This window comes from Lepisma saccharinum, chromosome 21 (assembly GCF_977018435.1).
Source record: "Lepisma saccharinum chromosome 21, izLepSacc3.1, whole genome shotgun sequence".
Classification (NCBI taxonomy): Eukaryota; Metazoa; Arthropoda; class Insecta; order Zygentoma; family Lepismatidae; genus Lepisma; species Lepisma saccharinum.
Window position 1 is genome coordinate 21,026,602 of NC_139249.1, and position 24,785 is coordinate 21,051,386.

A 24,785-nucleotide genomic window follows, 5' to 3' on the forward strand; every position below is an offset into this window, starting at 1 on the left:
TATAACGGAACACAATGACAAGTTCCAACAAGGTCACTGTGACTAAAACATTGCTCATGCAATCATCACATCAAGAGCAACAAGACTTTCCAAACTGCATCACCGCTGAAAGTTGAGACACATTCTCAAGAACTTCACCTCTGACATCACTGCTTCTTCCACGACGAACATCACAGTTTGCAAGTGCATGTCACGTTCGATACTTTTACATCCTGCAGCCATGCAAAACTTACTTCCTGAATTAATATGCATTCTCTGTTCCACATTTGCAAAAGGATATGTCGCGTCAGGACAGCAGGATGACAATTCAATGTCAAATTTGTGAATTCCTGCTTTCTCAATTCGGTGACCATTGGGATCAAATTCAAATAAGATATTTTTTTTCAATTATGTGACCTTCTTCTATATCTGCGGAAGGATACACGTGTAATGAAGCATGTGTGCACTACATTTAGGAAACTAATGAGCAGAAATCTGAGAAAATGTGTTCTTGTTGGACGAGCATTCCCGTTTTTCTTTTCGGGTTCAGAGCCAGTGGCACCAGATTGCCAGGAAAAGAGTAACAAGTTTGGGGGTTACTCGTAATTTTAAAACTTTCTACATAGTTATCTATCTACACATCTCTTAATATAGGTTGATGAAGATTCTTTTAGTCTGCATTGACTCTTTAGATTATAGCAACCTTGTTAGTATGACATAATTGAAACCAATTGCACATTGATTATGGTTATGTACCTACCTGTTTCAATCTGAACGGTGAGATTTCAATTATTCGTTGATTTTAATATTTTGCTTACTGTCAGCAAGGAAAAGGAAATAATGAACTTTTACGAAAGAGAATATAATCCTTGCTTATACTAACTAAATATTATTTATAATACAACGTTTGCTTGTGCCTTCAGCAAGATCCAATTACCAAATATTATTGCCAGTTTTTTATTCAGCACCTCAAAATACACAAATATGTTTTGTGTCTAGAAAAAATGCTTGCATTTTCTTCACAATTATGTTCGAAGCTTGTGGTTAATCACAATATTGGAAATAAAGAGCTCTGCATATGTCAGTGTTTCAATGCTGTTTGAGGTATTATTGCTGCTTTTGTCTCAGTTCACCAGTGTACGCACTGTTGCTCTCAAGTATGTGTACAGAAACAGCTACTTGTGTGTCTAAAAAAATAATTGCACATTAGCGTAATTTGGCAAGTTTCTGGAATAGCCCGGGACATGCGAACACATGCCTGGTGCCATTCGAACATCAAGAAATAATGAAGATACATATCACCATAAGCAACGCTACAAGATGCGTAAGAGATTCAAAGAAGAGTGAACCGTATTTGTGCAAATAATTCACGTCCAATCTTTCAACAGACACTCAGGATCCAGTCTACGATTCCCCCGGTTGGTTCCACTCCATACCAAAGTGGGTCACCAGTGCTTTTGAAGGACAATCTGCATCTTCTGCAGCATACGCGCTGTCACTCCCAGTAACAGAGAGAGTTCAAATCAGGAAACGAAATGAAGATGCGCCACTTGATGCAAACTGGAGCATGCAAAGGATGCCCAGTGGTCGGGAGAGTCGCAGAAAGATACTCAAGTCCGCAGGTGGAGAAGTGTTCGGACTCTGGCCAAAGAAGCGAAGAATGGTCACCGTTGAGAGCCACTTAATGACTTGGAAGCAATGCGCTTTAAGTAAGAAGAAAAAGCAAGAATATGTGTGTGGATTGTAAAGAACTTATACAATAGGCACTGAAGTAGCGACCAGTAACATTATTATCTTAGTCAATTACATATTTATCTAACTAACTAACTCTCTAGCCTTCTCAAACCCAAAGGTTTATGGCTGCAGCAACACAAGCCTTCCATTTGTCCTTCTCCTGGGCAAGATCAACCCAATCTTTTCCATCGTTGCCGATTTCCTTTAGGTCCATCTCAACGTTATCCTTGGTCTTGGTCTTCCTACAGGTCTCTTACCATCAGGTTTCCCAACAAGAATCCTGTAAACTCTTTTTTCCTCTCCCATTCGTGCCACATGGTCTGCCACCTAAGTCTTCGTGATTTAATTATTCTAATATCTGAACATGAATACAAATTATGCAGTTCTAAAGTATGTAACCTTCTCCAATCACGCGTCTCCTCATCCCTTTTAGGTCCAAATATTTTTCTAAGGATTTCATTTTCAAATACTCTTAATTTTTATTGACTTGATCGTTTTTTGCACTTTTGCTAACGCCATAATATTGTATTCCGGGAATCTCTGGAGCAAACGAACGAAAACAAGTCTCTGCGCAAGTCGTGACTTGACCAATGAACGCCCACTCGTTTTCTCCCCTTTCCTCCGTTATGCGCGGCCCTGTTCCACAGATTCCCGGTACAGAGTATACCTTTGAAGCAAACGAGCAATGGGAAAGCGTAGGATTAAAATTTGTAATGTTTTGTCTTATTTTTTTAAACTTTTCTGACACCTGACGATGATGATGGATTATGAATAGATGAGAATGGAGTGACACTCCTAGGTTCGAGTCAACGACGTTTCTACCCTCTCAGGAAATAAAGGGAGACCCTTTCTGAAGCCACCCAAATGGACTGCATTTTGCAAACTAACTAGGCTCTGCCGTCTGTACTCAGCCAGTGGACTTGAGTTGTGTCCTGTCCATGTATGTTCGTGACTGTCATTTCATCAATTCATCCCCATACATTTCAGTTCGATATAAATTCTGGTTTCCTTACGACTGATGCTGAGATATTACACACCTTAGGTCTAAAATAGTGTAAACATGTTAAATTGTTTAGTAATGACGATTAGAATGCTTTCACACTACAGTGACTATTTTCTCTTCTTTGCAGGATGTGAAATGAACCTAGTCTTGCTGTTTCTTCTCCTCTGCTTTCTGCAGGCAACTAGGACTCAGGCTTTTAACCCTTACTACAGTTACAATGGAGGTAAGTTAAAACTTTTATTTTAGTGCCACAGGACCGTTCTAAAAAATGCTTAGAAACAGGAGAGGCACCAGATGATCTCCCTTAGCCTGGCCGGGAACCCGAAACCAATGATGTGCCGTACACTATAAGTTTACGTCTACATGCGTTGTCTACACGTAATCTACGCGTAGCTTACATTGGGTTGTAGTTTACATAGACTACGTGCACAATCTCAAGTGCATTAAAATTAATTTTCAAGGCTTTGATGAAAGGAAAGTGACATTTTCAACTATATTGGTTCCTAACGAACTGAAAAGAATCCTATTTAAAACAAAATTTCTCTTCTCTTCTATCATCAACTGTGGAAGAAGATAAATAGTATGAAAAAAAACAACAGATGGCAGTCGTGAGGCAAAATTAGTTTTTTTTCAATAAAACACTAGAATATTTCCTGTTAGGCTTTCTTCCTAGGCGAGAAATTGTTGGAATTTGGAACGGAGAGTATGAAAAGTTCTCCTCACACATCAGCAACTGATACGCAGTATAATTTTGTTTTACTTCCACAGCGCCCTTTGCTAAGTTATCACCTTTCGCAATGTTGTTTACATAGATTACGTCATCTACGTCTATAAAATAGTCTACGTGCCTATCGTTGTTTACGTGTAGACGCACACCACTGCCCGAAACCCTCGACTGCGAAAACCTCTATTGGTGCACTCAACGAAACCATTCCATATAATAGGTTTCTAATCATTAGGGAACGGATTTTAAGGTGCGGCACCTTTCCAAAAATATAGCTGTTGGACAGACAAATAAATTATTTTCACTCTTCTTGAGCAGCTACATAAAATCCTATAGTCTCATTTTGTAGAGCAGAACGAGAGATATAAAATGGTATTTTTTTCAAGGACATCCCCACTCATCTTATCTGATTCATGAATCGTGATTGAAGGGCCTCTCCAATGCCGCAGTGGTATCGACTTTGCCTTGTAATCAAGGGGGCCGGGTTCGATACCCGGTGGAGGCACACCCAGTTTAAACTGTAAGTTCAGTCCCGATTAGCCTTACTGTGCATAAAGTGGACTTAAATCACCAAATCAATCAATCACAACACAATTATGTTTCCATGGACAAAGAGTAGTAAATATTTTGTTTAGATACGTATACAAATTATAGATTACGTTAAACTCTACATAGTGTTATTATCATTGAGCTCAAACTAAACACTGTAACTGATCAAATTAAGTAAACTGGAATTTAAAAAATTCAACGAAATCCAGCTACATAGACTGTAACAAAACATGTATTGTTTGCATTACAAGACTAATTCCTTTTTTATTAAAGTTATTGAAGTTACAGTGACGAAGGCAGAGTTCTGCCACAAGCAGCTCTTGAGATAACAAAAAATGAAATTTAACATCATCCAAATAAAGCACAAACAACTTAGCGAATCAAAAATACACATTCACTGTGTCTTAATGTGGAAAGTTCTGATACGCAGGAAGGGTACGTATGACTTAAACATCGAAAAAATAAATATGTATATTTACACGTACTGTGCAGAAAACATACAAGCAACTATATGGTTTTAAAAAAATGTGATTTAAATATAAAAATCGAAAACAAATAATAAAACATAAAAAATATGTTTTAATAAAAATCATTCTACATATCGATTACACATAGCCTACTACGATTCGAATGTGACTTCACAAATAACCACAACTCAAGAATGAGGCTGGCTGGACGTCGAAACATCAGTCTATTCTATTCTTACAGCATGTGTAAACATAGTGATTCACGTGGATCTTTTAATGGAAAATTACCACATAGAATTTGCCCTCAAACGTTGAATTCTTCAAGAATTGAGGGCAAGCAAGTTTCGTGGTGGGAAAATGTAAACCAGAGAACAGTTATCGGATAGCTTCACATGAACACTATGCTAGCATACATATTGAGAGCCATATTTCCAAAGCCTGTGTAACCTATATTACACTGGTATGAGACTATTTTACTTCAACGAAAGAGTGCATGTATATTCCTATCCTGTAAGTTACCCTCAGGTATGAGAAGGTAAACTATAAAAGTAAGAATGCATCTTCGGTTTTACATCATCACTCCCCACATTTGAGAAATTAAGTTAATTCCAAATTATACCCAAATTCAGCATTTCATTTAATCCTGTTCAAAATAGATGGACGTTTTTAAGTACAGTTTTTTTTTGTGAAAACAGTAAACGAAACCAGTATGATAGGTAGGGAAACAATATGAAGAAATATTTATTTTGGATGACGTGCATTTACACTTGAAATAACAAAATGTACAGAAATTCACCATAATTGCACATAAGAAATTTTTGCGGAATGGAGCCCCATATGATCTCCTATATGGCTACGCCTCTGATGCTGGTATCAGAAGGTAATTATTTCCCAGGCCATTTATGTATATTCTCTATTCTTTTCTGTAATCAAGGGGTCCAAGGTTCGGTACCCGACGTAGTTCGGATCCCACTTTAAACTGTGGTCCAGTCCCGATTAGCCTTTCTGTGCATAAAATGGACTTAAACAAATGAACTCCTATTTATTTCTGCTAAACGTGTGAAAAATGGGACAGAAAATAACATTTCAGTCTTCAACAATAGGGCTTGTTTGGCACATGGAATATTTTTATGTTTTTGTTGATGCGCTGCAAGCTACCCCCACCCCCCCTCCCACTCACCGAAGTGGAGATTTCTTGTAAATTCAGTACTAAGTCTTAAAAATTTGCTCTTCAATGGACACAACAAAGCCAAAATTCATTTTGCCTACTCAACTTGTACTCCTCCCGAAGCCCACGATTACGGAACTGATTATTTTAATTTTAATTTTAAATGTAATACTACTAGAAGCAGTGGCGGCAATTAGGTGCGTGGGGGCAGTTACCCCCGCACTATTGCCTCTTAATGCTAATATTTGTCTACCAAGAGAAAGTAAACTGTCCTTGCCCTCCCCAGTTTTGGCAACCAATCGTCCCCACCACCTAGAAGCATAAGTAACAGTCATGGTCCGAAATCATTGAAGACTGGTGGGGGGAGGAAGGTATTAAGCTAAACACACACACATAATTATAATTATATGATATGCAAATTTGCATTGTTATTAAATGTAAAAGTAAATTACTAAATATTTAAAAACACATTATTTTTAAATATAAGTATTTTAATATATATATATATATATATTTTTAAAAATATATCAGATATTTACAAAGGAAGAAACTAATGCCTTTACTAACGGTTAAAGATGCCATTGTTTAAAATATATCAGATATTTACAAAGGAAGAAACTAATGCCTTTACTAACGGTTAAAGATGCCATTGTTTAAGATATATCAGATATTTACAAAGGAAAAAGCTAATGCCTTTACTAACGGTTAAAGATGCCATTGTTTAAGATATATCAGATATTTACAAAGGAAGAAACTAATGCCTTTACTAACGGTTAAAGATGCCATTGTTTAAGATATATCAGATATTTACAAAGGAAGAAACTAATGCCTTTACTAACAGTTAAAGATGCCATTGTTTAAAATATATCAGATATTTACAAAGGAAGAAACTAATGCCTTTACTAACGGTTAAAGATGCCATTGTTTAAAATATATCAGATATTTACAAAGGAAGAAACTAATGCCTTTACTAACGGTTAAAGATGCCATTTTTTAAAATATATCAGATATTTACAAAGGAAGAAGCTAATGCCTTTACTAACGGTTAAAGATGCCATTGTTTAGTTTTTGCTTTCTATTAATATATATGAATAAGATTTCAGAGTTATATTTGGCCTGCATTCTTGTTTTTCTTTTAACGTGCCTATTGTTATGGGTGCAGATCCGTTAACTATATCTTGAAAGAGAGGGGGCGGAGAGAGAGAGAAAGAGAGAGAGAGAGCATGTAGCACTCACAAACACACTACTTTCTATGTGTTTTGTACTGTATATTATCCTCAGTAATGTATATTTGAACTCAAAACTAATTGCTAATTTTATTTTGTTATAACAAAATCTCCTCCCCTGTAAATTTTTGGTGGGGGGTAATTTCTGAGCCAAGATTGTTGAGGGGAATTCTACTCTCTCCTCAGGATTTCCCACCCTGGACATAACTGGAGTTTGTGCAGATTTTAATGCAGATGTTAACATGTGGTCTTCTTTTTACAGGTCGGAGAATGTTCGGCGGATACAGGATCGTGCCAAGGAAGTGCAGTGCCAAGGACGGCCGAGAGGGGGTCTGCATGTTCAACTACGAGTGCAGTCAGCGACAGGGGGAGGTCGTGGCAGCCTGCATGGACGGGTTCCTCTTCGGAGCGTGCTGCCAGTTGCCCCGAGGAGTCACCGTCTCCACGCAGGCACCGGGTTCGAGCACCGCCGGCTCCTTGGTCGCTCCCGCGATGAACTCTCCCACCATGGTGATGAACATCATGTCGAACTCGACGGGCGTCAGCCCAGGGATACTGCAGGCCGGATCGGGCGGGCTGGAGAGCGAGACGATACTCATGGGTCCCAACGGTACCGTGGACGATACTCGGATACCCGGAGACTACTTCACGCCCCCTCCGATAACCTTCTTCCCGCTCACCAGCCGGAGACCCGTTCGTCCGGTGTCCAAACCCACGACCAAGCAGCCGACGAGCGAGACGACAACCGCAAGAGTTCCTGGACTTACCACCTTCACGTATGTGAGCGGGGTTGGGTCGACGTATCCTTTGGGTACGACGAAAGCGCCGTCGCAGTATGTGGAAGAGACCTCCCCAGTGGCAGTTCCCGTGTCCCTGATAACCCCGTCCCGTAGGCCGCAACCGCCCGCCCCTACACGAGGCACTACTGTCCAAGATTCTTACACAAGAACCACAACGTCGCTGAGACCGACAACGCCTCCACGACCGACTGTGACGCAAGAAACACTGACGACGTCCATCGTAACGACCTCTAGGAGACCGACGAAGAGACCTTCGTCGACGAAGAGACCCTCGTCGACGAAACGGCCTTCGTCTACGAAACGTCCTTCCTCAACAAAGAGACCGACGAAGAGACCTCCCACAACTGCTTCTACGATAGTAACCTCTACAACAGTCTTCGTTCCGACGGAGACCGTGGGAGATTCTAAACCGCCGCCAACTTTAGTTGACGACTCAGTGGCGGCTCCGTCGCACCCAAAACCAGCAAGCCCAGACCCTGTGTACACGGCCGTGTCTCAACCAATCATCGTTCAGACGACCCAGAAAACCACAACTGGCGCGACAACCCCTACGACACTTGGAGAGACGCAGGAAATGGTCCTCGTCCCTACCGTAAGCGTTGATGACGTGCAAGGGCAGCCTCCTGGGGTCGACTCTCTGACCATCAACCAGCTACTCAGCATGCTGAATGCTTCCGATTCCCAAGCTCCTGGGAAACCGTACGTACCCTCGTCGACACAAGCTGGTCCCGGACTTTCGACATGGCTCTCGGTAAACCAAGACACCTCGTGGACTTCCAGCGACAGTTCCTCGACCTACAGACCGTCAATCATAACAGCATCGAAGTGGCCTTCGACACCATCCACCAGTGCCGTCTCCCAAGGAACGCTTCCGCCTAGTCAGAAGGTCTCAGAGAAACCAGCGACAGCAGCGCTCTTTGGTTCCTCAACATACGCTCAATCCGAAGGGTCAGTCGACCTACGCCCAAAACCAACAACCCGCATACCACACCCAATAGTCTCTCCTCCACCCAGTAGGTATCCAGACCCAACGGGTCACCTGACGACAAGACCACAGCTAGAGTCCGCCCCGACGGTGATCGTTCTTGGACCGTTCAGCCCAGAGTACACAACCACATCACCGAACCGTAGACCTCCACCGACGCGACCCTCATCGACGGAACACATCACTACCTGGACCACCCCGTTGCACACGACGGTCATGATGGATCCTCACCCAACATCATCGAAACCTTCTTCCCCAACCACGGAGCAGCTGGTGATGACGCTGATACCTTCAGTCCTTGACGACGAGAACCAAGGCTCGTCTCCAGTCATCTCCATGGCAACGTTGGCTTCCACCAGCGGGCAAAGCAGCGTGGCAACTTCTCAGACGACAAGCACGCCAGAGTTCACAACTCCAATCTTCAACGACAGCAACTTGAAGAACAAGCTACAATCTTTCGTAGACACGATCGTGGACTCTTTGCAAGATGATTTCCAAGATTTAGACGACGTCCTCTTCAACAGAAGAAACACGAGCGCTTCCGTCACGACAAAGCGACCAACGACGGTAACCACCAAAAGACCGACCACAACGAAGAGACCGACGACAACCAAGAGACCGACCACCACGAGAAGACCCACAAGTACCAGAAGGCCAACGTCCTCGCCGACGACAACAACCAGAAGGCCATCTCCGACGACAACCAGAAGGCCCACGAGTACCAGAAGACCCACAACAATACGGCCTGCACGACCGACGACGATACCGCAAGCCGACGAACCATCGACGAAACCAACAAAGCGCCCGACCACGAAACCTCAAACGACGCCAAAACCTAAACCGACGACAACCAAGAAACCACAGTCGACAAGACCCGTCACGACAAGCACAGAGTCTCCTATCATAACAGCCCCTCCCAAGCGACCAACTACTATAGTCACTACGGCACCTACTACAGCAGCTACTGCCGCAGCACCCGCTGTGGAAACCACAACCCAGGGTGGTGGTGGCACCACTATGGACTTCAGGAAAGGTAAGTTTCTATACTGCAGTCGTAATTTACTAGAAACAAGAGTTGAACTTTGTATGAATAGTCTGTTCATAATTTTGTACTGAGTTGAAGACAAACCTTGCACTAATACAGTAACAAAATAGATGCAATTTCTTTGTGTATTGTAACAATTGTAACACTTAAACGCACGACCATAGAAATAGGAGGCTCGGCAGAATTGCGCTGGTGCCACCTACAGGAAAAGCAAAGCGAGAGCGGACAAAAGTCGCTGGTTCCCGCGCACTGTGTGACAACGTCAACCGGACTGCGTCGCCTTGTTCGAGCATCAGACCGACCTCTCCCCGGGGCATTGTTGTGTCATTCCTGACCTTTCCAGCAAGTACTGTCTGTTTGTATCACATGGATTACAAAGACCAACTCTACAACGAGATCATTCTCTTAATCCTCAGAACACAAGGGGTTGTGCTCCGACGTGGCAACAGCGCGAACTTCTGCCACCCGCCTAATTTCATGGCCCTGAGTTTAGTGTACTACAATCATCTGCTAGGTTCGAGATAGTCCTATTGCTACTGTTAAGTCAGGAGAGAAAAATCCTGACTAACATGTAGGATGATAATTTTCTACCATGGCTTCCTACATCCAGAACCACGTATGAATGATAACTAGTTCCCGTGAATGCCAAAAGATGGCTCTTGTATCGGTAGTAAGTTTATCTTCAATTGCATACAAATAATAGTATTTTTTGCAGAGAACCACTAACCACATTTACTAAATATTTATAGCTAATTTTATTATCTATTTTACTATTAAATAAGAATGTAATCTGTTACCATACCTAAATTCATCTCAATAATAACGTAAGAAATAGTGTTAATAATCTTCCTAATATAAATAATAGTAGTACGTAATAGTGCAGGTAAATAATAACGATGGCATGTAGTTTCATATTATGTTATGTAGAGAATACGGAAATATACTTAACATGCAGATCCTAGCGCAATGTAGGGACTAAAGTAAAATATACAGTTCGTGCTAATCCTATATCTATTTCCTCATTGACTACTGTTGATATTGCAAACAATAGTCAACTTCAAAATATTACCAATTTAAAAGTTCTCGAAACTATTTAGAAGTTGTCTTCAAAAAGTTATAGTAACAATCATTCAAAATTCGGAGGAATAAAAATAATAGTAATTATCTGAATGTTAAAGACAATAATTGTACATTAGCATGCAATGTTAATTGGACATATCCATTGTCTAGTGCAGTAGTGGCGATTGGGTGCAAAACTGTTGGTACAAGGTAGGCAAGGCTTAGCATTAGGAGGCCATAGTACGGGGTCAAAAGTGACAAAAGGAGGGGGGAGTTCCCCTCATGTCCCCTCTAATCGTCGCCACTGGTCTTTAAACTATACTTTAAGCACTAGACAATGGATAATGACCAATTAACATAGTTTGCTACAAATAATAATAGTTAAATAATAGTTAAAAAATCCAGGTACAATACAAAGAAAATAATTTCTGCGATATGCTGCAACACTGTAAATATATCTCACACTGTAAATATATCTCACACTGTAAATATATCTCTGAACCTTTCACAAAAATATAAGTGTTAACACATTTCCATGCAAGGATTACGTTGGTGTATGTTAATATGATCTTATGTAAATATATCAATGCTTCGCCTGTATTTTTCCCATTTGCTGAATAACAGTGACATATGTTCGACTACTATGAAGTGTAAAACGTGTTTTTTTTCCCCCGCAGAGTGTGGCATACGCCCCCTGGTGAAGAAAACCGGAAGAATAGTAGGGGGAAAGCCTTCAACATTCGGAGAGTGGCCATGGCAAGTTCTGGTTCGAGAGTCCACGTGGCTGGGTCTGTTCACGAAGAACAAGTGTGGAGGTGTCCTCATAACCAACAAATACGTCATCACAGCGGCTCATTGCCAACCAGGGTAAGGCGCTTGTATTATTTACCTCAACCATTTAATTAATTAATGACTGTAGCCTAATTGCTTGTTCACAGAACTTGCTGCAAATGTTGGATGCGTTTATCTCTGATCACTAAGAAAGTTTTCAGACCGAAGCGACACGTGACGCATTGGAAACAAACCTTCAAAACTAAATGCAACCTTTCGTAGTGGCACGACAAGCTGAAGATGTCGCCTGTGTCTGTTTGTCGCGCATGCGCAGTAAATTACTTTTTAACTAACTGGAGCAATGTTGTCATATGAAGGGATATTCAAGTAATATTTTGGGTGATATTGGTGAAAAAATATCAAAATTGTAGGAAATTGAAGACATCAGGCTCACCTATTATATTCAATCTCTTCGAAGACTTGTGCAAATTATTTGCATCAAAATGATAAAAAAAATTGTACTGACAACCAGTATCCAGTTTTCACAATTGTGATAATAGCGAAGTAATCGTTCGAAAATGTCCATACTTTGTAATTTCTCACAAAATGTACAATTTGACAATCCACTCTTCAATATCAACAGTAAGTCTAAAATTGGCATGGAAATTTTTGTGGGATTGAGTATTAAATTTAAATAAAGAGATATGAAGCTCTTGATAAAGTGTTAAATCTTAGATTGTCAAGGTATTTCTGTAGTGAAGAGAGAGTTCCAACATTAAATTTTAGAGACTGTATTTAGGGATATGGTATCCACACCTTTTCGACTCCGAACGTGCCAAAAGAGAAGCTGAAAAAGATTAAATATCTCGGGTCCTAAGAAAGTATTGACATCCCATTAATAATATTCTTGAGAGCCTGCAAGGAAATGGATGTAAAAATGGCGTGTTCCGAAAATGCCTGTTTGGCGCTTTACTGAGGTGAATGTGAAGTTTTATACTATACCTGCATTACAAGACATAAGTGACATTCTCGATATTATTAGTAACATCACTTCTTAAAATATAATGCTTAGTGTTGGTATACTGCTTAATTTAAAGCAGTTGCAACATTTGGAACAAAAAGCTAAGAAGAAAGTTACTTTCGGTAGACATGCTGTCCTAATTAAATACTTTGTAGGGATTACGGTATGGTTTGAGGGCGCGAATGTGGGGGGGGGGGGATGCACCATTGGCCTTGAGGGAATGGGCACCCCTGACTTTGATAACAGTGATTGATTTTGTTTATTTGACCACTTTTCTGCCACTTGATTAGTCGCGAAGATGAGAATGATATGATTCAATTGATGAGGGAACACTCCCAAAGATGCCAGAATTCGAACCTGGGATCCCTGGCGTCGTAGTGATCTGTGCTAACCACTCCGCCACGCAGATCGGCTGTTTTGCTAACAGCTAGGCCATTTACACTTGACTAGGTATCGTAGGTCAAATCGTCCAGTAACTATCTGCTAATTGCTAAATGATGCTCTTCCATTGTGTCGTAATTTATGACCTAATACCGTAACTTTTCTTCCTTTCAATTGACTTGCCAAACAAACGCTAAACATTAATACTGGCAAAAGAAAACAATGAATTGATTACAAAAAAAGAATTTCTATTCAAATTCTATTGTGAACGAAAAACGGTTTTACTTGAAATACGTTAGTATCTTTACTACACAAAGATGGCGCAACGGTCAGACCAATTTTTAAATTCCAGACTGGCAGAAACCATTGTTGCCCACCACAATGAAATAGTAAGCATGTTTGGAATCAAAAAAGATAATGTCTCTTTCGGTTGAACCTATACTCTCATGCGGCCATTGGCGTAAATGAAATCGAGAATTGTACAATCAGGCGCCAACGTAACAGTAGGCAAACTGTACATCACTATTTTCGTTCTTTTCCCCTCAATTCTATGTATTTTTAGAGAATGTAATTGTACAGTGGGATGCATAAGTATTGCCAAGCAAATTGTCCATAATCATCATGTTTCTTCTCCAGTGGCACATCCAGGAAAGACACTTGGGAGGGGCGATTTCACCGCGGGAGTCCAATCTAACTAACATTTACATAGTTTTTATGTAAACAATATATAGCACTACTCCGTGGCCTGTATAGATTAGCGTGTACAGGGTAAAAATAGGAATACTGGGTTCGAATCCCGAATAAGTAACCGATGTAGCTATATTATTTTATTCAAACATTATCTTCCCACCATCGTGATAAACTTAACATTATAAAGATACAACGAATAATGGAGAAACGAAGAAACATGACCCTTTCTCTAGAATCATGTCGCTTTTGTTGAGCCAGGGGAATATAAAGATATGCATAAAGTATTATTGCAGTTATTTAATTAATTTTGATTTGAAATGTAGATTATTATTTTCAAAATTCTAAAACTTATAGTTTAGATGAAAGCTCACACAATGTAAACCTTATGAGTAAAAATGTCACAATAGAGTATGGTTACCAGATTGCTGTAAAGGAAATGTAGGACATGCTGTCCCAAAATGTAGGATATTAAGTCAAAATGTAGGACACAACACATTCTCAATAAATAATACATATTTCTATAGAACACGTTAGAAAGTAGTTGAAAAATGACATTTTTCAGTTTTAAAAAAATGAATTCTCAATGAATTTTTAAATGCAAAATTTCAAAACTCGCAATCATATCAATGCATCTCTTACTATATGATTTAAGTGGTACTTCTCAGAGGAGACAATTTTTATCAAAATTTCAGGTTTAGTCAAACTATAATTATGTTAATTGAAATTATAGGGACCAGTACCAAACATTTTACAGACTTTATGAACAAATAATTTATCTCGTGAGTCTGTTGTGCTGATGGTAATGAAAGTACTCTCTCAACATTTGAATTATGACCTGTAATGGCAAACAAATATTCAGCAATTACCGGAATTGAAAATGGTTCCAGAAGTTTCATCTTGGGTAGTTTTTAGTTCATTAACAGGGTGTCTTGACCAGGCCAGAAATCTTGACTTTTACTGGACTTTTCTAGACCTTTTTTTTCGTTTTCCTTAACGTTTGTTTATTCGACCCCTACTTAGGTAAAGTTGGAAATTAGTAATTAAGAAAATAAATATTTATTTAATGAAAACCCCTGGGCCAGTTAAGATGAAAACTGAAGCTGAATTTAAGAAGATAATTAGATCTACTTTCTCGTATTAATGCATCCTGAACTGTGTTTGGCAGACAAGCGAGGCTTTGGCGTCTGGACTCACAGCCAGTATAATCTTATGTGGGGTTTGTGTCGGTTGTCCCTATATGTTTGTGACTGTCCCTTCATCCATCTTATCTTACCACCATTCATCCTCATCTTCGCAATTAGCCAAAGGGACAGAAAAAGTGAAGTAAAATAAACTAAATCAACCAATCAATAGCAAAAATTCTTGACCACAAGAAAAATGGCGGAATGTTTAAATTTTATACTTATCAATGTATCAGAACCTTTTAGATAATTTATCAAAGCTAACTTATGTATAAATTGCACAATTTATTGTATTTTAAGAAAGATTTTGTCTTCATAACTTGCTAGTCAGGGGTTCGAGAGTATAGAAAGTGGGTATAAATACGCCGAATTTTCATTGCTAGAGGAGTTGTTTCTTGGTATTCGCACCTGCGTGGGTCTGTTTACAGGCCTAGTGTTCAGTCGCTCACACCCCGCAGGCGATCTCAGGCGGATATTTAAGATGTTACCGCGTTTAAATCTGCAATTATCAGGTTTCTCAGTCTCACGCTCCTTTCTACCCCGATGTGCACAAATTGACTTACCCTAATATATCGATATAAAACCTATATCCAATGGTTCGAGTCGTTCTTTCTGCCCACCCGAGATGGTTCCAGTGGGGACTTTTGGAGTTCCCATGATGCTGACTACAGGAGCTGAGGGAAATTAACTTCGTTTCTGCAACTGCGTGTGTCTGTTTACAGATGCAGTGTCGAGCCACTCACACCCCACGGTTATGGGAACGTAACGCAGTTTAAAGTAGGATCCAAACCACTCGACAATGGCCCTCCACTGGAGATCGAACCTGAGACTTGCTATTGCTTCTTTTCCTATTCCTCCAGTATTTTCTATTTTGTTTTTCTTTCGTTCTCAACCTCTTAAACAATTCTTTGTACTCTATCTCTCCTATTTTCGTTTTTCTTCGTTACAATCATCCCAAGTCCTAGACCAGAGTTTCTATGTTCCTCGTCTTTTATGTGTTACTAGCTGATTACATGGCATTATCCCAGTCTTCTATTAGACAGGAAAATAATGAATTCTAACTATAGTGTAAAATGTAAAAAATTTTATGTACAGGTATTTAAAAGTATAAGTACAGTATACAAATTATAAAGCAAAATCTTTACAAATTCACTATAATAAGGTAAACTGTCATAATATCGGATACCCGCCCAATATCGGATACCATCATTTCTCGGCTCGTGGGTGCTGCCATCTGCAACAATCCACTGAACTACGTTCGTCGATTGCCGCCAATACTTCATGGTGAGTGGGGACGCTGTTGAGCACACTGCGCATGCACGATCGACGAAAACAGAAATTTTCAGTTTCTGAGTTTTTGGAAGCATTTCACCATCAAAGGTTTTCACATTGAAGATAAGGAGAAACTATAGCTTACTTATATTTCATAGAAAGATGGAATATTCGAGTATGTTGATATGCTAGTCCTATTCGGGTAAATGTCTTTGTTTGATATGAAGGTTATAGTTCCCACGAGGTCGTGTTCGGCCTAATATCGGATAGGGAGGCCTGCCAAATATCGGATATCAAATTGGTCAAATTGACATTCCCCAATCCCAAATTGCGGCACAAAACATGTAAAGAGTAATCTGACTCAGAAGAATCTGACACTAGTTTGAAAATAAATAATAGGTTGCTTCTATCATGAGATGTAATTTTATTTCATATATAATGTTAATATATACAGGGTGGCTCAATAAGTCACTTAACACCCTCAGTACAAGGCCACTGCGGCATGGAATTTGAAATTGGCGATGACCAATCGTTATCTGGCAAAGGGGGAACCACATTGACGCCACCCACACGGTCGGCGGCCATCTTGATGTCCGCCATCTTGAATTCAACTTCAGAATTTCAAATAGGAAGGGGGTCGTGCGACATATCAAAATAGGCTAGAATTTCACGAGAAATGCAATGGTGAAGGTTTTTTCGACGTATCTTTAACCAGTAAAAAGTTATGACTGAATTCTTGTACCAATTTGCTCCTTTTCGAGGTGTTAGAAAAATGCCTTAAAATTTGTTTAGCGCTTCGGTAATGCATCGAGATCAAAGTGACGTCTATGGAGAGACGTTCGCATGCCATTGCACATTATTTTAATCGGATACATCCATGAAGAGCTGTGCATTATGAATGGTTGTCGCGAACAATTTACAGTGTGACGCTTCCATTGAATTAAAATTCCTTCACAGTGACAAGGCTAATGTTTATGTTCATAAGGAAGTTCATAAACAGAATATTCGATGATTTTTATCTGATAACCCATTTTCGACACATCAAAGCTGAATGGTTAGTGTTGGTAAGTTAATGTTGTGGCGTGCTGTGTGGAACACGATTGGTTAGTCAATTTTCCATCAACGGAACCTTAAATGCTTAGGGCTACTTGGATTTGTTATATAAACAGTTTTTTTCATCCTTGCTTATGGAAGAAGTTACTTTTTACAGAGTTTTTTCAATAGGGAAGAACACCAGAACACTTATGGGAACGTTATGAACCAGTTTTTGTCCACAGTTAGTTATCAGAACATTAGCCTTGTCACTGTGAAGGACTTTTAATTCAATGGAAGCGTCACACTGTAAATTGTTCGCGACAACCATTCATAATGCACAGCTCTTTATGGATGTATCCGATCAAAATAATGTGCAATGGCATGCAAACGTCTCTCCATAGACGTCACTTTGATCTCGATGCATTACCGAAGCGCAAAACAAATTTTAAGGCATTTTTCTAACACCTCGAAAAGGAGCAAATTGGTACAAGAATTTAGTCATAGCTTTTTACTGGTTAAAGATACGTCGAAAAAACCTTCACCTTTGCATTTCTCGTGAAATTCTAGCCCATTTTGGTATGTCGCACGACCCCCTTCCCATTTAAAATTCTGAAGTTGAATTCAAGATGGCGGACATCAAGATGGCCGCCGACCGTGTGTGTGGCGTCAATGTGGTTCCCCCTTGGCCTGATAACGATTGGTCATCACCATTTCCATGTTACGCGCTGCAGTGGCCTTGTACTGGGGGTGTTAAGTGACTTATTGAGCCACCCTGTATATTATATAATGTTAAATTCCTATCCGATATTCAGACGGCTTTTTCCGATTCCTCAAATTTGTATTGTTTTTAATTTTGTACTGTACAACAAATAATTTAACAATAAGGGAGATAAACACATCACAAGGCAAAAGGTAAGGTACCAATAGTTCATATTACCAAAAATTATACATTTCTGTTAAATTTTAGTGGGTTAATTATGGTGATTTCAAAAAGTATCCGATATTATGTCAGTTCACCATATTAATTTAACTCAAAACTTGATTATAAACAACATTTAGTTTCACCTCCAGGAGCAAGAATAAATAAATTGAACGGCATTGGGAGTGTCACTATTCATCTTAGTGACCCCGAAAGCTATGGATTCCACACTAATATAATTAGTTTTCGATTATTTTTACATGTCACCCCCTTCCCACCCCCACCCCTAGGGGTGCCAGGGGTGTCTTACCTCCACAGTATTTCTTTCCAGACTGTAAGTCATATGTGTACGAAGTGTGGTTGAAATTTCTCCAGGTGTTCGAGAGTTATGCTGGAAAAAACATACATAATCATAATCTTTATTCATCTGTTGACCCATTTTTTATGGGTATGGGTATGGATATATAAACACACATCCAGTTATATATATATATATATAGATAGATAGATAGATAGATAGATAGATAGATAGATAGATATAGATATTCACAGTTAGACTAAGATAGCTCTAGGAGCACTGAGCAAATCTGCAATTTTATTTCTTTATTTTCCAATGAAAACTTCCTTTCCAAGATGGTAGACTCAAAATGCACAGTCTCAGCTTTGAAAAAAATATTTGAGCAATTTCCACTATAAGTGTTACTAACTCTTCCTTTTTCTCTCTGAAATAGGTTCTTGGCATCACTGGTAGCAGTGTTTGGAGAGTATGACGTGAGTGGAAACTTGGAATCAAAGAGTGCAGTGACAAAGAATGTGAAGCGGGTCGTGGTCCACAGGAACTATGATGCAGCCACATTTGAGAATGATATTGCACTTCTGGAGCTGGATTCTCCAGTCCAGTTCGAGCCACACATTGTCCCTATCTGCATGCCACGGGATGGAGAGGACTTCATAGGAAGGATGGGAACTGTGACGGGCTGGGGGAGGTTGAAGTATGGTATGTGAATAAGCAGGATGAATGTTTACAATTAAAAAGCCACTTGGTGAATTACCTTACTTCTAAGACTCAATTTGTTCACTTGTTTTGTATCTATGTTTCTTCTGTACATCTTGAGTAAAACCACCCATGGTATATCCACCTGCTGCCACTTTTTTACCTTTGTAACTCTCATGTTCATGATCAATTTGATCAAGTACTGTATCTGAACCAAAAAGTTCAAGTTCTCAATCAATTTCACAGCAATTGAAAGCAATTGTACAGTCCAACTTATCATGTTCACTACCTTTTCATATAATTTATGATATGTTGCATTGACTTCTACAAAAACCACTTAATATTTTCTTTATTGAATTGTTTCTTAATCAGTAGCATGTGCTAAGGAGAAGTGGGGCATGTGCTGCTTGTGTAAATTTTTCTGAAGTTCTCATAGAAAATTTCATGTATTTGTTGCTTTCTGCATGTTCTATGAAAGGATAAAATGTTTCCAAAATCTGAAACCATGATTCAGTTTCATATAGAATGTTTCCCTGCTTCCTTTTTGACTGTGCTGGTTCTCCACTGAAGAGAGAGAGAGAAGCGATTTTCCATTCCTGTTGTATATGCTTTCAGCCTACCCCTCATACATTTATGAAGTTTTTCCTCATTTTGACTGGCACGTTGATGCAGGGCTCTGACCAGCCAAAATGCGACGTAGAAATAGCATTTTGCCTTACCGACTCTCAGTATCTGCAAGAGTTGCAAACTCTACTGTACAATCATTTATCTTATTTGGCACGGAAATCTTTCAAGACATTTGAATCCATTACAGTTCACTTTCTTTTAATTTTTTAATTCTTCCTTTCGGATTATGAAATGAAACCATGTACATATTTATGAATACAGGCTTAGTTTAGTTTAAGTGACAGGAGCTTAGAGTATGCAACATTGTAGTAGGGTAGGGAAGTTCACCGGTAAAACTGTTGCCTTGGACTGAATTTTGCTTCTATTGTTTTCAAGTATTATGCTTCAATCATGATATGCCTGACAACAATACAGATGACAAACACATGAAGCATCATAATTTTCAATGAGAAAAGACAATTAAATTTCTATAATGAAAATAGGCACTCGTGCTGGTTTCTGATTGAAGTTCAAACAATGGGGTTTTCCGATCTAGTTACAAACTTATATTTTTTTTGCGAATGAATTAAATAACATAACTTACAGTGGTGCAACATTCCTTGAGAACCAAAGTCTACATACCTCCTGCTGTCCTCACTCCCACATGCCTTAGCAGAGATGGAAGATCATCCAATAAGTTACGAGTGTGATCAGCACGACAAACCCTCAGTTTCATGACCGAGTTATGCTACTCATTCATAGCTTCCCAAGTTCCTCACGATGGTGGGTTGCCACCAGTCCCATAAACAGGCTGAAATCTCAGGAGGAAAGTTGTTACACTTACCCCGAGAAGACTTGAACCAGCGAGCATGCTGTAGCTTGTGCCCAAAACAACTTAGATCCCACTTAGATGGTGTGGGACGAATGAATTAAACATCTTCTTGAAATAAATTCTCAGATTTCCGTATTTTGGCAGTTAAATTCTTAATAGTTCTTGTGCTTGAAGTGTAAATTCCTAAGTGGGATATGTTTGTTTGAGCCATGGAAAAGTACTGGAAAGGGGCATGGTGGTATATAGAGATCACATAAGGCAGAGGGTTCAACTTTCGGTATAATCAGGCTATCAAAATCCAATCTGCCACCACATGGAAAACCACAATTGTATTAAATTAGGTCTATCTACGAACTTCTACCATCCTTACATAAAATGAACTGAAAAGGACTTTTAGGAAAGCTATTTCCACCTCCACTTTCAACAAGAATTACAATACTAGAATTAGTCTTTTACTCCTTGCTGCAAAACGGTTCATCATTGGTGATGATTTTAATATTCGTATGCATGCTTAACATAGCAAGGCCTGTTAGTCGAGTATCTGCCATTGAATTTCAAAGTGATGGTTTTTACCTCTTTAATGTTGAAAATATTCTCTTGGGTGCTCCAGTTGAAACTGCCAGTGTAGCCAAGATTACAAACAATTTGGGTAAAAAAGCTCATCACAATTTTCGACTGGCTCTAATGCTTCCTGCCACATTTGTAATGAAGATTTGAAAATGTAAAAATTGTAAACTAGGCCATCAAATATTTTTACTCACTGTTCCAATGAATGAGATAGCCATTTCACAATTTTTTTGGAAGAAGTTGTTGCAGTTTTTCCGTGTTTTTGCTGAGTGTGTGGCAGTTCTAGATCTCAAGGTTTCTTCGATTGTCTGTGTAGTTTCTCTGCTTGTGAATAAATTTCACTTACGTTTTGTACACTCTCTCAGTTCTATTAATATCTCAATTAGAATACTGACATGTTCACCTCACTGAACAAGACCATAGTCTACCTTTTGAAGAGCCTGACATAATGTTGTACTGTATGAAAACATTTTCTTTATAACAACTAAAGATATTACAAACTCCCCAGAGGTTACACACAGTTAAGAAACTGAAAACCTTTTCAAGATGCTTCTCTTGTACTGGTAATTTGTAAAATCTCTAAAGTTTCTACAATTGTTGAATATAATTCCACAAATGGAGCTACTGACTGATAAGTTTCTGTCCCATCTTTTTGCTACACAATGAGAATATCAGTGTATCTCATATCCTGGACTTTCTTGCACTGCATTACATTTATTAAAGCCAAATTCATTTAAGAAGACTTGTGAAAAAAATTGTAATGATTTAACAGTACCAATGCAAAATGTATGCTGCACAATTCACAAATTGTTTTGAACACTTCTCTGAATTTACTGATCTCATCCCCTTACATATACCACTCATTATAGCAGCCATCATATGCTTGACCAACCATTTCTTTTCTAAATCCACACCCAACCCAGAGAAAGTAGAGTAATAGCTGAAGAAATCCAGATGCAGTTATATCTTCAATAGGAGCAAATTGGAGAGAAAGTTTCTCATCCCTATCCAGACTTTGGGAAATGAGAAATGAATATTGACTTTCAGGGTTATCTAACAGTCCAAACATTTTAAATTCTCAGGAAATTCGAACTTAAGGAATGCTTAATTCTTAAAATTTAGGACACTATAAGAATCGGAAACTTATAATGAAATGGTAACATTCGTGCTACGAGTTCAAAAATAATTTCGTCGGTCAGAAATTACATGTAACATTCTAGAATTTGAGAAATGTTTGGAATTTTCTGAGTATTTCCCACCTAGAGGAATTTCAGAAATAATCAAACGTTTCCAATGCAGTGTCTGGAATTAATTTCTTTCCTGTCCATATTCCGTCCTGCATGTCTCTAATTTAGAAGAATAAAATAAATAAGTGTGAAGACATTTTTATGTGAAACCATATAAGGATAAAACAGATAATCTGGATAAATTTACTGAACCAATGGGGGGAGGAGGGTTGGATCTGTTGATCCCTCCATTAAATGTCAATATTAATATGTTTATTCATCATTAAGCCTTACAATAATGCAATAGATGTTGTCATCCTTACAAATATATAATATGGGGTGAAAATGTAGAGGATAGTATTACATATATTAAGAGTTCTAGAAATTTAAATCATCTTTTTAGTGAAGAATAAATTTATCTATTGAGTAGAAAACCTTTTCTCTTAGCCAGTCTTGCAGCACACTTCTAAATTTTTCAAGAGGTGCATAATGAGCTGTCCCTGGCAGCTGGTTGAAGAGTTTTATTCTCATGTGTTCATGGACGTCTGCAGGATTTTTTCCAGGGAGGGGCAAGGAAGGTATTTTTTTCCAGGGGGGCAAACAAGGCACATTTTCTCCAAAAATAGTGCTGTTCCCTAACAAAACATTGCTTAAATTTGAATTTTTGGTGATCATGCAATAATTAACACATATTATTGTGGCTAAAATGAAATTATTGGTTGACTTTCAGTTTTCAAGGGGGCCACGGCCACCCTCCCCCCCTTCCGGACGCCCATGCATGTGTTTGTAATTATTTTGTACTTCGCTTAGCCTGGTTGATGGTGTGTTCAACTTATAACCGAATCTTGTGTTGTATCTGTGTACAGAATGTCTTATGTTGAATTTATGAATATTTTCTTTGATAAACATTAGGCAGCTAAATATGTATAGGCACAGAACAGTTTTATATTGTATGAAAAGAGGTTTGCATGAAATAGATTGATTGAATATTCCAGCCATATTTCTTACTGCTTTTTCTGCCAAATGAATACATGGGAAGGGGGTGATTTACTTAAATTATCCTAGTCAAAGAAATGGTGCCCTCCACATCAAATACTACATTTAATGTGTATATTTAAATATGAAGGAAAATGATTAAATATCCATAGTCATTTTACTAAATGTATGATATCGCCATCTAGAAACTCCATAATACATATATACCGTATATATAAAGTTTTATTTGTTCTCACACTTTCTGCCTATGGGGAATTCCAGCGTTACATACGTGACATTTTACACACAAAATTTAAGGTTCTAGACATGAGATAGGATTAAAAAAAATATTCATAATGACATTATTTCATAGAATTATGAAGTACTTTGAGGTGTCTGCCAACAAATGGAAAATAAAAGAACTTTGACTATGATGACATGGGCTGAATTCATGAAATGCATTAACAAAAGTGTGTTATGTGTGTGACACTTTAAAAATGCATCAAAATTTGACTTCATTTGTCCGTGAGGCTTATACGCGGCAGGTGCTAGTGACTTTTGGTGAAATGTGCAAATTATATGCATTTACAAACATTTAACTCTTAATGCATTTAAAAACATAATTAATTTTGTTATTAACGTGGAGTAGGACCACTTTTTGTGGAATACTCCCCTTCCCCCTATATGAAGAGTTTGAAAAGTTCATCATTAAAATTTAAAAATTTTAATAATGACCTTTTATATTTAAAGATCTCACCGGGACCTTTGGTACATGACCTATGTTTGGACACTTAGTCCGAGACCGAAGTCCCCTTCCTAGGTGCCGGGCCCAGCTAAACGGTTGATTCCAGGGTACGTGTGACCGGATCGGTTTTTACCCCCGACGAATAGCCGACTCATGCATAAAGTGACGTTGAATAATAATAATCAATAATAATAATAATAATAATAATGACGTAGATAATAATAATAATTGATGTTAGCCCGCAGAAATGTTTTGCTGACTTAACGTTGAACTAAAGTATAAATACCAATAGTTATGAGGATTAGTATACTATTTGTATAAACACAAATCATAGTCAAACATAGATAACAAAAAATGTATATTATATAACACACAAAAATAATACCTATTACACAACCCCTCGCTATCACTCAGCATTCACACACTCAGTCAACTTCAGGGGAACAATTACATTAAAATAAGTACATTGGCCCTTTTTTAGACACCATGCAATATTTAGTTTTTCATAGGAATATTAAACTGCGCCCGAAGACGTTAATGTGCTTAGAATTAAAGATACTAAACTTTCATCTGCGCGTGCCCATTACATTCTGCCAACGGGCATGACACGTAAACTTTTATATTTTTGCAATTTATTTAGACATTTAAATAATTGTTGTAGAATTATCACTAATGCGCCTTGGAACTTCAATAACATTAGGCTTAGATATCAGCTGCAAGGCATACATGTTTACAGAATAAAAATGAAGACACTGGTGTATGAATACATTAAAAATAGCACGAAGTTAATTTACTTCCTCACTTAGCAAACTTGAGAGGTGATCTATGCAA

General features: G+C 38.6%; 1 protein-coding gene across 2 annotated transcripts in view; it reads left to right on the forward strand.

Moving 5' to 3' along the window:
• flz (transmembrane serine protease filzig) overlaps positions 1–24,785 on the forward strand; it is a 112,471-nt gene that overhangs the window by 78,692 nt on the left and 8,994 nt on the right. For both annotated transcript variants that reach the window (XM_083143141.1, XM_083143143.1), the window contains exons 2-5: positions 2,844–2,939; positions 7,113–9,668; positions 11,417–11,606; positions 18,741–19,006. In XM_083143141.1, the coding sequence (XP_082999267.1) occupies positions 2,852–2,939; positions 7,113–9,668; positions 11,417–11,606; positions 18,741–19,006 (3,100 nt within the window). In that variant the 5' untranslated portion in view covers positions 2,844–2,851. The remainder of the gene's footprint in view (positions 1–2,843; positions 2,940–7,112; positions 9,669–11,416; positions 11,607–18,740; positions 19,007–24,785) is intronic.